This window comes from Dasypus novemcinctus, chromosome 3 (genome assembly GCF_030445035.2).
Source record: "Dasypus novemcinctus isolate mDasNov1 chromosome 3, mDasNov1.1.hap2, whole genome shotgun sequence".
Classification (NCBI taxonomy): domain Eukaryota; kingdom Metazoa; phylum Chordata; class Mammalia; order Cingulata; family Dasypodidae; genus Dasypus; species Dasypus novemcinctus.
This window is the reverse complement of record NC_080675.1, coordinates 77,167,141-77,189,517: the sequence shown is the minus strand read 5'-3', so window position 1 is coordinate 77,189,517 and position 22,377 is coordinate 77,167,141. Positions and strand designations below refer to the sequence as shown.

General features: G+C 37.5%; 1 protein-coding gene and 1 pseudogene across 12 annotated transcripts in view; one reads left to right on the top strand and one right to left on the bottom strand.

The window, feature by feature from the left end:
- Positions 1 to 4,169, top strand: part of MIPOL1 (mirror-image polydactyly 1) — a 377,520-nt gene extending 373,351 nt beyond the window's left edge. For all 12 annotated transcript variants that reach the window (XM_004465789.4, XM_071213965.1, XM_012528017.3 and 9 more), the window contains one exon: positions 111 to 4,169. In XM_004465789.4, the coding sequence (XP_004465846.1) occupies positions 111 to 177 (67 nt within the window). In that variant the 3' untranslated portion in view covers positions 178 to 4,169. The remainder of the gene's footprint in view (positions 1 to 110) is intronic.
- LOC131276267 (large ribosomal subunit protein uL13-like) lies at positions 3,270 to 20,624 on the bottom strand (annotated as a pseudogene).
- Positions 20,625 to 22,377: the final 1,753 nt, after the last annotated feature.

Genomic DNA, 22,377 nt, shown 5'->3' with positions numbered 1-22,377 from the left:
CTGCTTGGTCACAGGCAAATACTGTCCTTTTTCAGCCAAAATATTCCTAAAAATAATCATACATTTTATTTTCTTTCTTCCCTCCCATTCTCTCCCTTCCCCCAACTTAGATTGGAAAGGTTGGTGGATGTCCTGAGGAAGAAGGTTGGAACAGGGACCATTAGGACAGTGATCTGACGGAAAAAACGACAATCTGGGGAACCGATCACATCTGGTGACCAGGCTGCTTCATTCAACACTGTGTAAACACTAAAACCTTAACTTAGCAAACAGTTGTTAGAAGTGGGACACTCCAGCCACATTCCAAGCTGAGATAAAATCAAATCACAAATGTTTAACCACTTTGCTGCTCAGTTATTTATCCAAATGTATTAACTATAGAACTTTACCATTGGGTAGTTAAAATTGTAGCTTATTTTGTAACTATTTTATATTTCAGTGAATTTTAATATATATTTTTTTTACTGAGAGACCATTATAGAAACATGGTAAGTTTGGTCAGCATCATATCTTCACATATGGCCTTTTCAGAATCAAAATGCAGCAAAGTAAATATTGTCAAAACCTTAACCTACTATGTTAGGTCAAACTTCAAACACACGCAGATTTCTATATATAATATATTTCTTAACCAATGAGAGAGGCTCAGACTTAAGAGTAAATAATCTTCCTTCAATGCACACCTGTAATCTTTGTTAATATTATAGAATATTAAGTATAGATGCCAAGAATTAAATGCATAAGCTTGCTTTAATAAGAGCTTGTTACATTAAAATTACACTCATGAAGACATGATTTTTGTAAGTAAAGGAGACTGTTTTCAATAAAAACAGGAGATTGTTAAGGTGTACTTACAAATTATATTGTCAGTGTTTTTAATATGTTGGGACACTTTTTTGCTTGAAAATCAGCATGTGCCAGCCTGCCTCTACCTAAAAGAGAGGAGATTATCAAACTGATAAGCATTCTTTTTTATTATCTTAATTTAGATTGACATTTGAATTTTTGATGAGGAGAGGAGTCTAATTGTGTGTTATACAGTGAAATTATAATGTGAAAATATAAAGACTTAAAAGTGAACAACTTGGTTCAGGTTACCTACTTTTTTCTTTTATTTAAGAAATAACTAAAAAATTACAGCAAAGCATATGAAATTATGAATAAAATTGAGGTGTTGTGTTTTGGGCTATAGGAAAAATAAATTACTTTTTTTTAGATTGAATAAATGAGAGGCCAGTAGCAACTGGTTTTGCCTAGAATAGAATGAAATAGTTAGGTAGAGATTGAATCAGTAAAAATGTAAGCAAGTCTGTACATTTTTTTATTCATCCTTATCATTGAAGTCTCAAATAAATTAATGCTTCTCTCTTTCTCTATCACTGGTGATTATCTGAATTTTTTCTACTCTGCAGGAAAAGGTAAGGTGTTTCTCATTGGTGACAAAAGAATCTTAATGCTAATAAACCCTGTATCTTTCTTATTAAATCTGTATCCATTAAATTAACTGGCAGAACCATCCCATTGAGTTCAAATTTTGAATTTACTTGTGCTGCCTGCTTGTAAATGATTTTTAAACTAAGAGAATTAGAAAATAAATTAGGGGACAACCATGGTTAAAAATAAACTGACTGGATTTGCTTTATAACAATAATTCTTTCCTAAAGAGAATTATAGTCTCTCATAAACCAGTGATAAGATATGTCCCCATAAGTATATAAATAGAAGAAATTTTTAGTAATGTGATCAGGCATGGAGTCTTATCTCTGGGCTCTAATTAAAACCTGTAACACCTCTCTACATTTAAGAACAGACCCTTTTAAAAGCCATCTAAAAGGTACAATTAGGTAAAGAAAAACAGTTTTGTTTGTGTGTGTGTATGTGTGTGTTTGTTTCCTTGTTTGTTTTTTCACATACTGTGGAAGACTAGTCCATTTCTGAATCTTCCTTTTAAAAATTTCAAGGACACTTGACTTTTCAACTTAGTCCTGAAGAACACAGACTTTTCTTGAATTATTTTGCTTGAGATTACGGAAAACACAATGTATTATATAAAAGCATTTTACCATTTTCAGACATCTTTTTCTGTACCTAATGATCTGATTTAAGGTTAATTTCTATAATCAAAATTCAGATGAACATTTTTTGGTACTCGGTATTATAAAGTTAAAATCACTATACAATTCTAACACCCACTGTTGTTCAATGTAGACAACTTGTCAGAAATATCACACATCCCCTTGAAAGAGAGTTGTCCACAAAATTACAAATGCAAAGTATTACAGTCTAATATTATCATTGATGGACTCCTTGTACTTATAAATGTCTACAAACAATGTTTCAGTATAATCTTTACATTTTTTTTTTAAGATTTGTTTTTTATTTATTTCTTTCCCCTTCCTGCCACCCCTCATTGTCTGCTCTCTGTGTCTATTCACTGTGTGTTCTTCTGTGCCCGCTTGTATTCTTGTCAGCGGCACCAGGAATCTGCGTCTCTTTTTGTTGTGTCATCTTGCTGTATCAATTCTCCCTGTGTGCAGCACCATTCCTGGGCAGGCTGCACTTTTTTTGTGCAGGTCGGCTCTCCTTGCAGGGTGCACTCCTTGCACGTGGCACTCCCCTACGCGGGGAACACCCATGCATGGCACGGAACTCCTTGCACTCATAAGGACTGTACATGGGCCAGCTCACCAAATGGGTCAGGAGGCCCTGGGTTTGAACCCTTGATCTCCCATATTGTAGGCGAACACTCTATCCGTTGAGCCAAATCCACTTCCCTTTACTTTTTTGTATGAAGGAATAACCTGGCTCTCTGTAGATTAGTTCTTTGTAGACTCAAAAATAATGCACCTTCAGAAATATTTCACACTGCTCAGATATGTTACCATGACTTTGCTTTATTTTTAATTCCTATCATAACATGAGAATCCACTTCTCCATGTAACAATAAGGAGTTCTGAGTAAAAGAAAAGGATAGTACAAACATTTGTAGCACTTGAGGATTCACAAAGTCCTTTCACATCTGTTTTTTCATTTGATCCTATCGACAACCATGTAGTAATAAATATTATATATTTATCATCATCCACATAATGATGATAATTCTAGTTTTATTGTTATTAGTTGAAGTTCATTTTACAGATGAGGAAATAGACCCAGAGAAGCTGGGACTATGTCAGGAACTGGCTAGGAATTACAACTGAGGTGTTTTTTTTAAGGGGGCGGTGGGTTTTGTTTTGGTTTTTTTACGGAATAAACAGTTTTTATTGGGCTCAGACCAGGAGTCCTGGGGTCTTGAGAACCTCTATGTATTTGTAAGCTTTCTTCACATTCTTTTTGGACTGTTTCTGCAGCCTCATGAGCTGCATCTTCTTTCTGTAACAAGTCTTGGCCTTCTTTTCCTCTTCTTCTCCAGGGTGGCTGTCACAGCCTGGTACTTCCAGCCAACCTTTTGAGTTTGGCACCCCAGGTAGCCAAATTCACATGTGGGCTTCAGACATAAAACCTTAAAGGCAGCAGGAACTACCAACTGCTTTTTCTTGTCATAGTGGGACAAGATCCCATCGAACACCATGAGGTGGTCCAGGATGGCCTGGCCACACTTGATCTTGTGGTGTAGCATGCCTTGTACGGTCCAGTTGGAGGCCCAGAAGTAGTAGAGGCCACAGGACTGGGTAGTATTCATGTACCTGTGGAAGGACAGGTACTTGAGCTTATTTTTGATGCCTTTGCAGTACACCAACACCTCCTTCCAGCCCAAAAGTACCTGCTTGGCCACAATAGACACCAAATGGCTGAGGAGATGGCCTCGGCCATATTGCACCAGGACCTGCCCCTTCAGCGGTTACCTGGGAAAGCACAACTGAGGTCTTATGACTAAATCCCATGCCACAGCAGATCTCCAAACCGTTCCATAACAACAACAACAAAAATAAAAGATTTTAACTCTTGTAGTTTTTGCTATTATTGTACCATTTCTTTTATATACATACATATTAATTCTCTAGCAATCAAGATAGTATGTTTCTCTCAATGAAGTACAGTAATATGAACTTTCTGTGTAAATAGCATCACATTATTACTACCTCTGTATAGTATACAAGCAACATTTTTCCCTGCACTAATTAGCTATATTGTGACAATTCATTGTTAATAAAAATAATCTTGACTTATTTTGTACTGTATTTTTAATTTGGTTTGTGTTGACACCGACAGTGTAGTTTTATTAAACGGTAGTTTAAATTTAAATGCTCATTCTATCTCCTAAAGGAACTGTTAGAGATAAAGCCAGTCATAAGCAAGTTATAATTATAAGCAAGATATAAGCAATTATAGTAGGTTGTTAGTTAATTATTAATATATGACTAAATGTAATTATATTTTTACAAATAAGCTATTATATTAAAAGTATTTGAAATATTTTAATATATTATCTAATGAAATATTTTGCATATTTTTTTAAGTGAGAAAGTTGATCCTTTGTATATTTTCCTATTGAAGTTAACTGAAGAATCTTTATCTGTTAGATAAATCTTTTTATCTGGTAGAATTAATTTATGTCACAAAAATGTTAGAATAGTAACATCCTGTAGTTTTAATATTGGATATAGTGGCATAGAATTTTAAAAGATCAAAATTTTTCACATCATAATTACTTTTAGAGTTTGCTATTTTTAAATATTTATGTTTAATGAGGCATGAGATGGTAAAATAACCATAACTTACACATTTTGTCCTCTCATATATGGTTTGCATGAAACCCAAATTTTTCAGACAATAATGTGTTGTTGATAATTATTATCTACAGTTGATAATTATTATAGAAATAGATAAATTATTATTTATCTCTATATACAGTTCTATATACCTTGTCTGTTTGTATATATACAAAGACATACACATACTGAAAAATTACATTTGCCTTTTTAAAAATTGATTTATGTGCCAGCTGTTAGGCTTCAGTGATTTTAGCATTTTGTTCATGTTTTATTGGAAATGCACGTGGCTTCTGAGGCTTTCAAACAAATACATGAAATGGTTGAAAGATTTATATTGCTTGTGCTTAGCTAAATATGTCATCTCTAGAGAAGATGTAGTTTATTTTGGCACTGTTTTTAAGACTCAAATACTTTAAACATTTGTTAAGTTGGAGCTTGCACATTTGAACCAGTGGCATATGTTCCAGAATAGCATCTCAAGTTACTAAACTTTTTGTAATTCCTTTTATTAGAATAATCTTTTTTAAAAAAGTTTTATTTTCCTTTTTATTGTGTACTTTGGGTTATATTACATTAATAAAAGTTGAAGTTATTTTTATTGTAGGGCTTAATACAATCCGATAAATATATAATTTTGAAGATTAGAACATTGTATGCTATTGATATTCCTTTGCATAAATCTTAATATTCTTATTTTTTATTATTTTACAAATAGTGTTTAGGAGTATACTAGTACTTTGAAAGCCACCAGTTTCTTGACTATCTGATTATTAACAAAAGTGCATTTTAATGCACAAACTCAAATAATTTAAAACACGTATTCATATTTTATTCACAGAAAATCCCTTTTTGCAAATCCTACAGTTTTCAGTGCATTCATTTACTGGTATGTACTAATAATACATATTACAGTAAGGAAACAGATTTAAGTTCAGCTTCAATCTGCATCTCACCTCCTTAACAAGTTTATTAAGGATAAAAGCAGTAAGAACATCAAAAAATAGTGCAGGGACAAATGTTCATAGCATTATTCACAATTGCCAAAAGATGGAAACAACACAAGAGTCCATCAGCAGCTGATGAACGAACAAACAAAATGTGCTTTATACATGGGATGGAATACTATGCTGCTGTAAAAAGAAGTGAAATTGGGACATGGATGATAACATGGATGAACCTTGCAGACATTATGCTGAGTGAAATAATCCAGACACAAAAGGAAAAATATTGTATGGTCTCACTAGTATGAACTAAATATGAAAAGTGAACACATGGAGTTAAAATCTAGAGTATAGGTTATTAGAGATAGGAGGACTGAGATGGGGAACTTATGCTTAATGTCTGTAGTAGTTTTAATTAGCTTGGCCATAAAAATGTGGTAATGAATAGAGTTGATAGAATACATTATACAAGTATAATTAACACAGCTGGTTTGTAAATGGGATTGTGGCTGAAAGGGGTAATCTATAAATGTCAACTGGAAGAAAACTAGAGAAGAATCTAGGGACTGAATTACATAGTGAACCCAGAGATAGATGACAATTGTGGCTAACAGTACAAATACAAAACTGTTCTTCTATGAGCTAGAACATATGTACATCACTATTACAAGGTGGTAAGGAAGTGAAGCTACATGAGAAAAATACATAATGTAACCTATGGGCTATAGTTAGCAATATTGTAATATTCTTGCATCAAAGTCAAAGAAGTACTGTGTTAGTAATTGGGGGGTATGGAAAAACTATACTGGATATATTCATACACCATAATTAAAAGTAATAGTCTGATGCTCTTATGTCATAATCTAACAAATGTAATGTGTTGGTGGAGGGATGTTATATGGGAAATCTGCACATTTGCATTATTGTTTTGTAAGTTCATAACTTCTCTAATAAAAAATATATATTTAGGGGAGCAGAAGTGCTTCAAGCAGTTGAGCACCTGCTTCTCACATGGGAGGTCCTAGGTACAGTTCCTGGTATCTCCTCAAAAAATAAGGAAACAATAAGAAAAAAGCAAAAAACAAGTCAGTGGTTGAGCACCATTATCCCACATGCAAGGTCCCAGGTTCAATTACCTTAAAAAGATAGATAGATAGATAGATAGATAGATAGATAGATAGATAGATAGATAGATAGATAGATAGATAGATAGATAGACAGATAGAATATATATATTTATACAAATAATGCTGGGAGAACTGGATAACCATATGCAAAAGAATGAAGGTGGACCCCTACCTCACCCATATACAAAACCTAACTCAAAATGAATCAAAGACCTAAGTATGTATATGAACTAAAACTATAAAACTCCTAGAAGAAAACACTAGGGAAACATTTTCTATACTCTCTGTTAGGCAGTGTTTCTTGGGCACTAGCAACAAAAGAAAAGATAAATGAGACTTCATCAAAATTAAAAACTTTCTTACATCAAAGGACTTTATCAAGGAAGTGAAAAGATAATGTACAGAATGGGAGAAAATATTTGGAAATCATATATCTGATAAGAGCTTAATACCCAGAATATATAAAGAACTCCAACAACAACAACAAAAACAGTCCAATTGAAAAATGAGAAAAAGACTTAGATATTTCTCCAAAAAAGCATACAAATAGCCAGTAAACATATGAATATATTTAGTGTCATTAGCCATAAGGGAAATGCAAATCAAAACCACAATGTGATAGTATTTCACAACCGCTAGAATGGCTACTTTTTTTTTAATGATTTTGTCTTTTTTTTCGCTGCCCCCCACCCCATTGTTTTCCACTTGCTGTCTGCTCTGTGTCCACTCGCTATGTGTTCTTTCTGTGACTTCCAGTGTAGGAGAGAGGCACTCAATTGCTTGAGCCACCTCATCTCTCTGGTCTGCTGTGCCAGCTCTCTGCAGTGTGGGCCATCAGCTTTGCACATGTGGGTCACCAGCTCAGGGCAGCTTGCCTTCACCGCAAGGCCCCAGGAATCAAACCCCAGGCCTCCCATATTGTAGACAGGAGCCCAATTGCTTGAGCCTCATCCACTTCCCAATTATTTTAAGAGTTATTTTATTTCTCTCACACATTCACCCCCTCCCCCCATTGTTTGCACTCACTGTATGCTCTGTGTCCATTTGTTATACACTCTCTGAGTCTGCTCATTTCTCTTAAGAAGGCACTGGGAACAAAGCCAAGGACCTCCCATGTGGGAAATAGGCTCCCAGTCGCTTGAGCCACCTCCACTCCCTGCTTTCTCGTGTGTTTCATTGTGTTTCCTTGTTGAGTCATCTTTTTGTGTCAGTTCCCCATGCCAGCCCATTGCTCCAGCCCATTGGGTCAGCTCACTCTCTTGCTTGTCTTCTCTAGGAGGCACAGGAACCAAACCCAGGACCTCCCATGTGGTAGGTGGGTGACCAAATGCTTGAGCCACATCGCTTTCGGCTACTATTTTTAAAAATGGGAAAATTACAAGTGATGGAAAGGATGTGGAGAAATAGGAATACTTGTTTGTTGTTGGGGATGTAAAGTGGTACAGCCACTGTGGAAAACAGTTTAGTGATTCCTCAGAAAGTTAAGTATAGAATTAACCATAGTTAAGTATAGAAGTAAGTATAGAATTAACCAGAAGTCTGGGTCATACTAGAAATCAGTTGATTTCTCCTCTGAAACCATGGATGCAAAAAGGCAGTGGAAAGATATAGTAAAGGAGCTAAAAGAAAAAACTTACAGCCAAAAATTCTCTATCCAGCAAACCTGGCATTCAAAAATGAGGGAGAGCTCAAAATACTCACAGATAAACAGAAATTAAGTGAATATGTCAATAAGAAAAGTGCACTTCAAAAAATACTAAAGGGAGTTCTGCAGATTGAAAGGAAAAAAACAGGAGAGGAGAGTGTAAGAACAACTAAAAAGATGAAATTTGAGAAATAAAACTATTTAGCATATATAAACCTAAAGAAAATATGGCTAATGTAAGTAATTCCTTTACAGATATAATACTGATTGTTAATGGATTAAACTCACCAGTCAAAAACACAGATGGGCAGAATGGATAAGGAAATATGGCCCATCTATATGCTGTCTATAAGAAACCCACCTTAAACCCAGGTATGCAAGGAGGCTGAAAGTGAATGGTTGGAAAACAATTTTACAAGCAAAAAATAACCAAAAAAAAAGGGTGGGAGTAGCTAAACTAATATTGGGCAAAATAGACTTTAAATGCAAGACTATTGTAAGAGACAAAAAAGGACACTATATACTAATAAAATGGGTAATCCAGCAGGAGGAAGAAGAATCAAACATTTCTGCACCTAACCAGGGTGCCTCAAAATACACAAGGCAAACACTGGGAAAAAATGGAGAAATAGATGCCTCTACAATTATAGTAGGGGACTTTAATAAACACCATTATCACCATTAGACAGAACATATTGACAGAGACCCAATAAAGATACAAAGAATTTGAATACTACATTGGAGGACCTAGACCTCATAGACATATACAGAACATTACACCCAAATACACTGGGATATACTTTCTTCTCAAGTGCACATGGATCATTCTCCAGGATAGACCACATACTAGGCCACAGAAAAACTCTCAATGAATTCAAAAAGATTGAAATTTTTGAATTTTGAAATTGTGGTCAATTTCTCTGACCACAATGGAATGAAGCTCTAAATCTCTAAGGGGCAGAGACCCAGATTAGGCACAAAGATATGGAAGTTAAACAACATACTCTTAGACAAACAGTGGATCAAGGAGAAATCTCAAAAGAAATCCGTAACTACCTTGAAATGAATGAAAATTACAACACAATGTATCAACACCTATGGGATTCAGCAAAAGCAATACTGAGAGGGAAATTCATAGCCATAAATGCCTATAATCAAAAAGAAGAAATAGCTAAAATCAAAGCCCTAACTGCACACCTGGAGGAATCAGAAAAAGAACAACAAACTAATCCCAAAGGAAGTAGAAAAAAGAAAATAAAAAAGATAAGAGCAGAAATAAATGAAATTGAAAATAAGTAAGCACTAGAAAAAATAAAACCAAAGCCTGGTTCTTTGAGAAAATGAATAAAATTGCCAAACCCTTAGCTAGACTAACAAAGGAAAAAAGAAAGAAGATGAAAATACATAAAATAAGAAAGGGAGAGGATAGCACCACTGACCCCACAGAAATAAAGAGTATCATAAGAGGCTATTTTGAAAAATTATATGACAACAAGATGAATAATGTAAAAGAAATGGAGAAAGTCCTAGAAACACACAAGCAGTCCACATTGTCAAAAGAAGAAATTGATAAACTCAACAGACCAATTATAACTAATGAGATAGACTTACTCATTAAAAGCCTCCCAACTAAGAAGAGCCCAGACCAGACAGCTTCATGGTGAGTTTTACCAAACATTCTGGAAATAACTAACACCAATCCTGCTTAAACTCTTAAAAAAAAAAAATTATATATATATATAATATACACACACACACAGAAGTGAAGGGAAAATTGCCTTATTCATTCTGTGATGCTAACATCACCCTAATATTAAAGCCCAACAAAGATGCCACAAGAAAGGAAAACTATAGACCAATCTCTGAAAGGAAACTAAATGCTAAAATCCTCAATAAAATACTTGCTAAATGTTTTCAACAACAGATGGAATTATACACCATGACAAAAAGGGTTTTATCCCTGGTATGCAAGGATAGTTCAACATAAAGAAATCAGTCAATGTAATACACCACATAAACAGATTGAAAGAAAAAAACCACAGAAAAAGCATTCAACAAAATACAGCAAACTTTCCTGATAAAAACACTACAAAAATAGGAATAGAAGGAAACTTCCTCAACATGATAAAGGATATATATGAAAAACCCACAGCTTACATCATAGTCAATGGTGAAATCCTAAAATTTTCCCTCTAAGATCAAGAACAAGACAAGGATGCCCACTTTCACTTCTTCTATTTAACACTTTGTTAGAAGTACTTGCCCAAACAATTAGGCAAGAAAAAGATACAAAAGGCAACCAAATTGGAAAGGAAGAAGTAAAAATTTCCCTATTTCCAAACAACATGATCCTATATAAAGTCCTGGGAAAGTCCTGAGAAAGTCCTGAGAAATCTACTACAAAGCTTCTAGAGCTTATAAATTAGTTCAGTAAAGTTGCAGGTTATAAGATCAATGTGCGAAAATCAGTAGCATTTCTGTACACCAATAATGAGCAATTTGTGGACGAAATCAAGAAAATAATCCCATTTACAATAGCAACTTAAAGAATCCAATACCTAGGAATAAATTTTACTAAAGATATACATGATTTATATGCAGGAAACTACACAACCCTGTTAAAGGAAATCTAAGAAGTCTTAAATAAATGAATGTTCCCTGTTCATGGATAGGAATACTAAACATCATTAAGGTATCTATCCAACACAAACTGATCTACAGATTTAATGCAATCCCAATAAAAATCACACAGCATTTTTTTTACTGAATTGGGAAAACTATGAAATTTATTTGGAAGGTCAAGAGGCCCTGAATAGCCAAAGACATATCAAAAAAGACAAATGAAATAGGAGGAGTCACTACCTGACTTTAAAATGTACTAAAAGCTAGAGTTGTCACACTGCATGGTTTTGGCACAAGGATAGACATACTGAACAATGGAACTGATCTGAGAGTTCTGATATAGATCCTTGCATATATAGTCATCCGATATTTGACAAGGCCACCAAGTCCACACAACTGGGAGAAAAATGGCCTCTCCAACAAATGGTGCTTGGAGAACTGGATATCCATATCCAAAAGAATGAGAACAGGACACCATCTCACACCTTATACAAAAATTAACTCGGGGAAACGGACTTGGCTCAGTGGTTAGGGCATCTGTCTACCACATGGGAGGTCCGTGGTTCAAACGCCGGTCCTCCTTGACCCGTGTGGAGCTGGCCCATGCGCAGTGCTGATGCGCACAAGGAGTGCCGTGCCACGCAGGGGTGTCCCCTGCGTAGGGGAGCCCCAGGCGCAAGGAGTGCACCCATAAGGAGAGCCGCCCAGCGCGAAAGAAAGTGCAGCCTGCCCAGGAATGGTGCCGCCCACACTTCCCGTGCCGCTGACGACAACAGAAGCGGACAAAGAAACAAGACACAGCAAATAGACACAGAGAACAGACAACCGGGGGAGGGGAGGGAATTAAATAAATAAATCTTTTAAAAAAAAATTAACTCAAGATAGATCAAAGATCAAAATATAAGAGGTAGGACCATAAAGACCTTGGAAGATAATGTAGGGAAGCATCTATAGGATCATATATTAGGAAATAGTTTCATGAATTTTACACCCAAAGCTTGAACAACAAAAAGAAAAAATAGATAAATGAGACCTCCTCAAAAACCTTTTGCACCTCAAAGCAGTTTATCAAGAAAGTGAAAAGACAGCCTACCCAATGGGAGAAAATATTTGGTAACCATATGTCTGATAGGAGTCTCATATCCAGCATATATGAAGAAATCCTGTATCTCAAAAATAAAAAAGACAACCCATTTTAAAAATGGGCAAGAGATTTGAACAGTTGCTTCTCCAAAGAAGAAATACAAATGACTGAAAAGCAAATGAAAAGATGCTCAACATCACTAGCTATTAGGGAAATGCAAATCAAAACTGCAATGAGATACCATCTTACACCCATTAGACTGGTGGCTATTGAAAAATCAGAGAACTACAAGTGTTGGACGGGATGTGGAGGAATGGGAACCCTCATCCACAGCTGATAGGAATGTAGAAGGATCCAGCCATTGTGGAAGACAGTTTGGCAATTCCTCAAAAAAGTAGCTATAGGTTTGCCATATGACCCAGCAATTCCACTGCTGGGTAAAAACTCAGAAGAAATGAAAACAAGGACACAAACTGATATATGCACACCAATGTTCATGGCAGCATTATTCACTATTGCCAAAACTTGGAATCAACCTAATTGCCTATCAACAGATGAATAAATAAACAAATTGTGGTATATACATACAATGGAATACTACTCAGCTATAAGAAGGAATACAGTACTACACATGGGATAACAAGGATGAATCTTTTTTTTAAATTTTTATTATTACCTTTTTTAAAAAGATACATAATTCACATAAAATGTTACAGTAAAAAATATAAGAGGTCCCAACCCCCACTACTCCCGCATCGGCAACCGCTTTCATTAGTGTGGCACATTCATTGCATTTGATGAGAACATTTTGGAGCATTACTACACAGCATGGACCACAGCTTACGTTGTAGTTTACACTCTCTCCCAGTCCATTCAGTGGGTTATAACAGGATATATAGTATATCCTGCATGCATCCCTGCAATATCATTGAGGACAACTCCAAGTCTTGAAAATGCCCTAATATCACATCTCTTTTCTTCTCCTTGCCTTCAGCAACTCCCATGGCCACTGTCTCCACATCAATGATATAATTTATTCCATTGCTAGAGTCACAATATTTCCGTAGTAGAATACCAATAAATCCAGTCTCATCCATATTTTATTCCTCCATCTTGAAGACACTGGGATGGTGATGTCCACTCCACCTCTAAATCAAGAGGGGCCTTAGATCCCACATGGCTGATGGATGGAATTCTCCTGCCTGCAGCTGTTAACTCAGTTCTCTGGTGTGATTGTTGACCATACTCATCTCCCTGTTAACTGACCTGGGAAAGTCCAACAAACCAGAGAATAGGTGTAACTCTGCTGAGGCTCAGGGCCCAGTTGACACAAAGACAGTCCAAAGATTCAAGTCTCCTGAGTATATACCAACCCCAGTCCCAACTACAGGTTCAGTAAGAGTGACAGAAGAGGCATGCATAGAGAGGTCATCTGAGTCCAACTCCACATTCAGGAGCACAAATTCCAAAGTAGCGCCCATGGCAAGGCACTGAACTCCAGAGTCATCTGTCATGACTGTAGGGCCTGGGTGTCTCTGTAGACCTCAGGAACACCACTACTTGGGGTTGTATCTACTTTGACTGTCTCTGAGACCCTTAAGAGATGTGCATAAGCACGACCCCTCTGATGACGTCCCACTCATTTTGAGTGGGTCTTTTTTTTTTTAAGATTTATTTCATTTATTTCTCTCTCTGCCCCCCCCCATTGTCTGCTCTCTGTGTCCATTCACTGTGTGTCGCTGTGTGTTCTTCTGCATCCACTTGCATTATCAGGTGGCACTGGGAAACTGCATCTCTTTTTTGTTGTTGTTGCATCATCTTGCTGTGTCAGCTCTCCATGTGTGCAGTGCCACTCCTGGGCCAGTTGTGCTTTTTTCAAGCGGCGCGGCTCTCCTTGTGGGGTGCACTCCTTGCATGTGGGGCTCCCCTACGTGGGGGACACCCCTGTGTGGCAGTACACTCCTTGAGTGTGTCAGCACTGTGCATGGGCCAGCTCACCACATGGGTCAGGAGGCCCTGGGGATCAAACCTTGGACCCTCCATATGGTAGACGGATGCTGTATCAGTTGAGCCACATCCACTTCCCTTGAGTGGGTCTTGATCATGGATAAATCCGGAAGATCTTACGTTGAGTGAAGCAAGCCAGGGATTGAAGGACAAATACTACATGACCTGTCTGATATAAAATAAGCAAATGCCTGCTGTTGCAGAGAGATAGAGATTGGAAGATAGGCTTATAGGAAATAGGGGAGGAGAGGAAGGTTGTGAGCCCACACCCACATGGGCAAAATGTACGATAAATTGGAGGTAAGTAGTTGTGCAGTGGAGGGATAAGATGGGGGGGGTATAAGGATACTATTGGGTTTAACTTTGCAGGCTTGAGGGGGCTAGGGTTGGGAAGATGTTTCAGATGGTCCTTGGAATTGGAGGGAGGGTTGTGGGGGAGCAGGTGAGCAAGAGAGATTGTCACATACATGGTTGAAACTATAATGTTAAGAAAACTCTTTGGAAAATACAATAAGGAAGGGTTATAGGTTTAAGGTGTTTGATGGGGGCATCTGGAACAGGGTGCACCTGGGGCATGCTTCTAGGAAGTGTGTGAGTGCTCATCTTGTCAGAGTGTGTTATATCAATGGGTGGAGACCCATACAATGAGCAGGAAGGTGTTGTACCCCCATCCGGGGAGGCCTGATGTTCTCAAACAGAGGGGAGAGTATCTCTCGAGAGCATGGGTATCTCCCCATGGGGGAGGACAGGCTAGTGTGTCAAGCCCTCAGCATTTTTGCAGGTATCTATGAATCTTGTCCTTCAGGTAGTGAAGCTTAGTTGTCACTGTGGGCCCCTTGGGGAGGGGAGGAGGAATAGAGTAGATGGAAGAGGGGGTAACTGGTGGGCAATGGAGGTGTTCTGCTAGATCGTGCAGTGATAGATGCAGGCCATGTTAAATTTCAACAAAAGTTTGTAGAGGTGTATAGTCTAAAATAATGTAACCAAAAATTTATAAAAATGTACAGTCTAAAATGTAAATCATAACGTAACCATGGTTGGTAGCTATGTTTCAATATTTGTACATTAGTTCTAGCAAATATAACATCCACATGTAAAAAGATCATTGCTGGGGAGTGGGGAGGAGTGGGGGGACATTGGGTATGTGAGAGCCTCCTGTATTCTACATGTGACTTTATTGTGACCTAAAACTTTTTTGAAGACATAAAAAAAAAAAGATGTAAGACACTGAGGAAGAAATGAAAGAGATTGCCTTGCCTCTGTACATACAGGACACCACCTATTACAGTGATGAAAGGCAAATGTCAAAAAAATTTTTATAATAATTTTCATTTTTTAATACCCCAATTTATTTTTTACTTTAGTTTTTCTAAATTATTATGTATTTTATTTCTAATCTTTAAATCTATCATTACTATTTCATTTCCCTTTTAATTGAATTTGGCAATATATTGGCTTAATTTTTGAAGTTTTGGATCACAAAGGGGTTCAAAGGGGACGAGCATTGGTGTAGGTGTCATTGATGGGGGATGCATGGGTGGGAGGGAGTTCACCAGGGCATGCATATAGGGTACATAGATATGTTCAGATGTTCGTTGGGTATTGACATAGTGGGTAGAGTTTCACACAACAATTGAGGGAGTGCTGAGTTCCCATCCTGGGGAGCTCTGTCACATTCCCCAAAGGAAAAGCAATAATCCCCCAAGTGCAAGGGCAAAGACCAGTGAAGAAGGATGGTCCAATGAGGCCCAGAGCCTTAGCAGAACTGCAACACCTACTCTCCACTTCACTGGACTTTCCCAGGTCAGCTAACAAGGAGGTGAGGATAGTCAACCACCACACCAAGTAACCGAGAGTCTACAACTGCAAGCAGGAGAATCCCATCCATCAGTCATGTGGGATCTAAGCCCCCTCTCAGTTTAGAGGTGGAGTGGGCATCAACATCCCGGGATCCTCAGGATGGAGGAATAAAATATGGATTAGAGTGGACTTACTGATATTCTACTATAGAATTATTGTGACCCTAGCAATGGAAGAAATTATGACATTGATATGGAGATAGTGGCCACGGGAGTTGCTGAAGGCAGGGAGAGGGAAAAAGATATGTGATATGGGGACATTTTTAGGACTTGGAGTTGTCCTGAATGATATCCCAGGGACAGATGCAGGACATTATGTATCCTGCCATAACCCACTGAATGGACTGGGAGAGAGTGTAAACTACAACATAAACTATAATCCATGCTGTGTAGCAGTGCTCCAAAATGTATTCATCAAATGCAATGAATGAACCACACTAGTGAAAGAAGTTGTTGATGTGGGAGGAGTGGGGGGTGTGGGGAATGGGGTCTACGGGAACCTCAATTTTTTAATGTAACATTGTGTGTGATCTATGTATCTTTTAAAAAAAAGATAATACAGAAAAAAAGTTTGTCAAAAAAGTGAAAAGGCAACCTATCAATGGGAGAAAATATTTGGTAACCTTATATTTAATAGGGGCCTAATATCCAGCATATATAAAGAAATTCTACTCTTTGAAAATAAAAAGACAAACAACCCATTTATAAAATGGGCAAGAGATTTGAATAGATGCTTCTCCAAAGAAAAAATTCAAATGTCTATAGGGAAGGAAAGAAAAACAAAGTATCAATGAGCATAGGACAATTTCAAGTGGCCTAATGTACTTAGAATAGTAGTTCTAGAAGGAGAGGAAAGAGAGGTGGGAACAAAAAGTCACTGGAAAAAATAATGGCCAAAATTTTGCTAGATCTGATAAATACTATTGAGGTGAGGAGCCCCCGCTTCTCTAGACAGGGGGCTCGGGGTGGGGAGGCGCAGGCGTGAGAGGACGCACAGTGACTCGAAGGACAACTGCGGAGATGAGGCGGATGGCGCAGGTCTACTTTATTGAGGAAGTACAAGCACTTTTATAGAGTATGAAGAGAGGGGATTGGTGGAGGGTGATTGGGTTCTGATAGGCTAGATTAGCTGTTGTTACCTTATAAGGGCATAGAAGCAGAGCTCGTCTACTAGGCTGGTCAGTAGTTACTAGGGAGAGCCTAAATTTGAGAGGGCTGAGCTGGATAGCTCGCTGATAGGTGGAAGAGAGCAGGCGTGTCTTTACGAGGTAGGAGGCCCTGAGATTGGCCCAGACGGAGGTGGTGTGAGGCGGCTTGCGTGAGTTTCCCCTGCGGGGAGGCGTAGGTGCATACCTGTCCTGAGGGGCCAACCAAGGGAGGCGTATTTCGTGCCTCAGACCTCGGAGGCGGCCAGTTCTGAGAGCCAAACTTTTGCATGCTTGCCCTCATACTATAGCCCCTATAAACCCTCATATATGAGAAGCTGAACAAACCACAAGCACAGAAACATTTAGAAAATTTTATCATAGTACATTGGTTAAAACAAGTGACAAAGTGAAAATCTTTAAAGCAGCCAGAGGACACATTATGTACAGAGAACAAAGATAAGAATGGCAGCAGACTTCTTGGATATCAACAAGCCAGAGACAGTGGAGCAACATGTTTAAAATACTGAAAGAATGGAGCAGTTGCAGCTCAATGGTTGAGTGCCTGCTTCACATGTATGAGGTTCCAGGTTCAATCCCTGGTACCAATTTAAAAAAATACTGAAAGAAAAAAAGCAAATTTCTTAGCCTAGAATTCTACATTTAGGGAAAAAAAAAAAACCTTAAAATGAAGGCAAAATAAAGACTTTTTCAGGCTTACAAAAGTTGATAGACTTCATCATCAAACAGCCCTGCACTATTAAAATGCTAAAGAAATACTTCAGGCAGAAAGAAAATGGTATCAGATGGAAATTTTCAAGGCCTGGTTGAAGGTCCATATCAAAATTGCATTTGCTTCTGCCAGTCACCTGGGAACAAGTACAGGCTTTGGACTACTTTAAGTTCTTAATTTGAATTTTATTGAGTCACTAGATAGTGCTAATTTGTGTTAAAAACCACTTGAGGGTTGGCTTGTGGTTATAGATTCATATGGAAATACTTTTCTCCATTTATAACCTGGGTTCAAGATTTTTCCCCATGGCTGGCCCCTGGGCTTTCTTCCCTATCCCCTACATCTTAGAAGGCCATGAAAACAAAACTCAGCTAGCCACCATCTAAGGCAAATAGCTTCAAAGTGGAAACTGCCTTTAATTCTTCACTTACCTCTGAGGGTTCCTGTTTTACTTAGGGTTTGGCCTTGGGATATTCCTCGCCAGCATTTTTAGGTGTTTATTGTGGGACATTCTGGGTCTATCATACCATCATAGCAAGAACAGTGGTTAGGGCTGAATTTTGTTCAGTTCATACATACACACAGATGTATATATATAAATAAACTGCTAATAAAATGCTTCAAATTTAGTATAACATGTTTGCAATATTAAAATGAGTAGATAATATATTTATCTTCCATGATGGAAATTAGATCGATAATTGCAGCTCTCTGATCCCACTAAGAACTTCAAGAATTTTTTTATTAAAGAAAAGAAACTGATTGAATAATTCAAATTAGCCTGGGCAAGAAAACTACTGCCTAAACTGAAATGTTTGAGTCATGAGCCATGTGCCACTTTGGTTTATTTGCAGCCAAAAGGTTCAGAATCCTTAGTCAATTAACCATGTTGTTTGGGAGGGTCTGCTTGTCCTGAATAAGAGCTGCCTGATGATGAGTAAGAGGTATCTGTGACACACAAGTTCAGACCTTGCAATTCTTTTTGTTGTTTGAACTTTCTTCACTGTTGTAGCTAAGGATCCGGCATGGAATTTAAACACTTGTGTGGTAACTCCATTCCTTCATCCATTGTATTGTTAAGCTCTAGCTAACGAACTTTTAACACTCACTCCATGTAAGGCAAAACTTAGAACAGTAGCAATCAATATTTCTGGTTTTACAATTAAAACCATATTATTTATATGTCTAGGAAAGTAAGGTGCTCTTGCCTGTCTAGTCCAACTGCTCCCCAAAAAGTAGCCTTCATAATATGTATGAAAACTAAAATAAATAAGCCAAGAAGCACCTAGGAAAGTTTATTTGAGGAATTATTTTCATTTCAAAAATTATGCCTACTGTAGTAGAACTTCAGAGAACATACCTGTTTTAGAACTTCAGAAAACATACCTGTTTTAAAACTTAGAAACTTTGCCTAAAATAGAGGAACCAAAATTACATAATATTTGAGCAGGCAAGCACTGTGAAAGGCACTGGTCAAGTATTCTCTGTGTCTTGTGACTCATTTATTCCATGCCAATGATTATTGTTGCTTAGGGAGATTCTCTTGATATGTCTCAAGGAATGTTCTTCAGGCCCTTATAGATGATATACACATTGGCTTGCCATAGACTTTTTTTTTTTTTTAATTTTATGCTTCATTTTGTTTCTAAACATACTGTTTTGAATCCAAAACCAGGTAACTGCAAGATAGGAGACTGAATTTCTTCTCTAACTTATAAATGAGCTCCAAAGATAATTCTGGGAGAGGCAATTCACATATAGTTTGAGCAATGATATAATTTGACATAAAACATATCAATGTTATTGCTTTGAAAAATAACATTTGCTTAAATGTGTACACTGATTGTTAACTTCTTATTACTTCATTGTCTTACCTCTTTGCAAAATTAGATTATTTTTGCATTTTATTTCCTTAAGCTATAGTCATATTATAAAGAGTAATTGAATACTATAGGAAACAGAGGAGAATGAATATGTAATCTTGCATATCAAATAGAAGTGAGAAAAAATTTTATATCAGAAATTTTCTTTCAATTAAAAGCTCAATCATATAAAAACAATTTGTTTCTGCATTTATAAAATTGCAACAATTTTTTCAAGAAATATAGCAATATTGTAAACAAAGTTTAAAAATTGCAACTATTATTGTAAAGCACAGAAAGATATCACAGTGACTTTAATTTCTATAATCAAAGTTTGGAATATGTGTATATTTGTGAAAAAAATATATATACAGTTTTTAAAAAGTTTTAGAAAAGTAATCTGCTTCAAGTTATATATTACATTTATCTTGGCCCGTATTTGATATTTTTAAATAGACAATCGCCCAAATCATTTATAGAAATTCTGTACCACATCATTTTGTTTTCTTCTGCATGGCAAGAAAATTGATAAAAGTGACTCTCATTCATAGCAAACCAATATCTTAGACCCTTTGGTCCAAACACATTCTCCCTTTTCAGTTCCTGCTCCATACTTTCATTCTTTAATTCACCTGTCACTTTTAATCCCCTACCCAATCACCTTCACTTGTTTAAATCCAATTCATCATTCTACATGCCACCCCCTACATGAAGCTTTCTCTAATTCCCCTCCCCCATCCTACCAACACATTGGAGTTAATCTCCAAAGTAGGGCCCACTGGCAAGGCACTGGACTCCAGAACCATCTGCCATGTCCGTAGGACCTGGATGTCTCCGTAGCCCTTAGGAGCACCACTACCTGGGATTGTGTCTACTTTGACCATCTCTGAGATCCTGCCAAGACGTGCATAAGCGCAACTCCTCTGGTGACCTCCTGACTCATTTTGAAGTCTCTAGCCATATAAAGTCATTTGTCTTTACCATTTCCCCCTTTTATTCAAGGTCTTTTTCTAGATGCATCACCAGCTAGAGCTTGGTAGTATTCCCTCAGCACCAGGGAGGCTATTCCCCAGGAATCACGTCCCACACTGGGGGGAAGGTAATGCATGTATATGCTAAATTTGGCTTAGAGAGTGGCCACATTTGAGCAACATGCAGGCTCTCAGAAGGTAATTGTTAGGCACCTTGCAGCTCTAGGCCTAGTTCATATTTCAGGCCACAGGCTCATAAGCATAGTAATCAGTATTAAGAGCCTATCATTGGACCATCCTTCTTCACTAGTCTTTGCCCTTGCACCTGGGAGATTGTTGCTGTTCCATCGGGGAATGCGACAGAGCTCCCCAGGATGGGAACACAGCACTCCCTCAGTTGTTGTGCAAAACTCTATCCCCTATGTTTATACTCGATGAACATATCTATATACCGTATATGTGTGCTGTGGTGAACTCCCTCCCACCCATGCATCCCCCATCAATGACACCCCACAGTAATACTCCTCCCTGCCATAGTTGAACCCCTTTGTGATGCGAAACTTCTTCAAAAATTAAGCCTAATATATTGCAAGATTCAATTAATAGGAAAATGAAGCAGTAATGATGAGTTTAAAGATTAGAAATAAAATAAATAATTTAGAAAAACTAAAATAAAGTAAAAAATAAATTGGGGTATTAAAAAATGAAAAATATCATTAAAATTTTTTTTTGACATTTTGCCTTTCATCACTGTAATGGGTGTTGTCCTGTAGGTCCAGTGGCAAGGCAGTCTCTTCCATTTCTTTTTTATTATGTCTTCAGGAAAGTTTTAGGTCATAGTAATGTCACATATAGAATATAGGAGACTCCCATATACCCAACATCCTCCCCCTTTTCCCTCTTCCCCAGCAATGATCTTTTTTACATGGGAATGTTATATTTGCTACAACTGATGTACAAGTACTGAAACATAGCTACTAACCATGGTTACATTATGGTTTGCATTATGGTTTACATTTTAGACTGTACACTTCTATAAATTTTTGGTGAAATTTAACATGCCCTGCATCCATCATTGCACGATCATGCAGAACACTTCCATTGCCCATCAGTTACCCCCTCTTCCATCTATTCTATTCCTCTCTCCTCCTCCCCTCAGGGCCCACAAGCTTCACTGCTTGAAGGACACGATTTATAGATACTTGCAACAATGCTGAGAGCCTGAAACACTAGTCTGTCCTCCCACATTGGGAGCCACCCATGCTCTCATGAGACATCCTCTCCTCAGTTTGAGAATATCAGGCCTCCCCAGGATAGGGTACAACACCCCATTGTATGCTCATTGTAGGGGTCTCCACCCACTGACACAACACACTATGACATAATGAGCACTCACACACTCCCTAGAAGCCTGCCCCAGGTGCACCCTGTGCCAGATGCCCCCCATCAAACATGTTAAACCAGTAACACTTCCTTATTATATTTTCTAAAGCGTTTTCTCAACTTTATAGTTTCAGCCATGTACCTGATAATCTCCCATGTTCGGTGATTTGGTTTGGTTTGGTATTTTTAATCAGAATGTCTTATGTTGCAAATAGATTTTGGTCTCAGAGTCCAAAGTTTAAAATTTCACTCTACAGTAAAGTAAAGAACTATGTTTATTTTA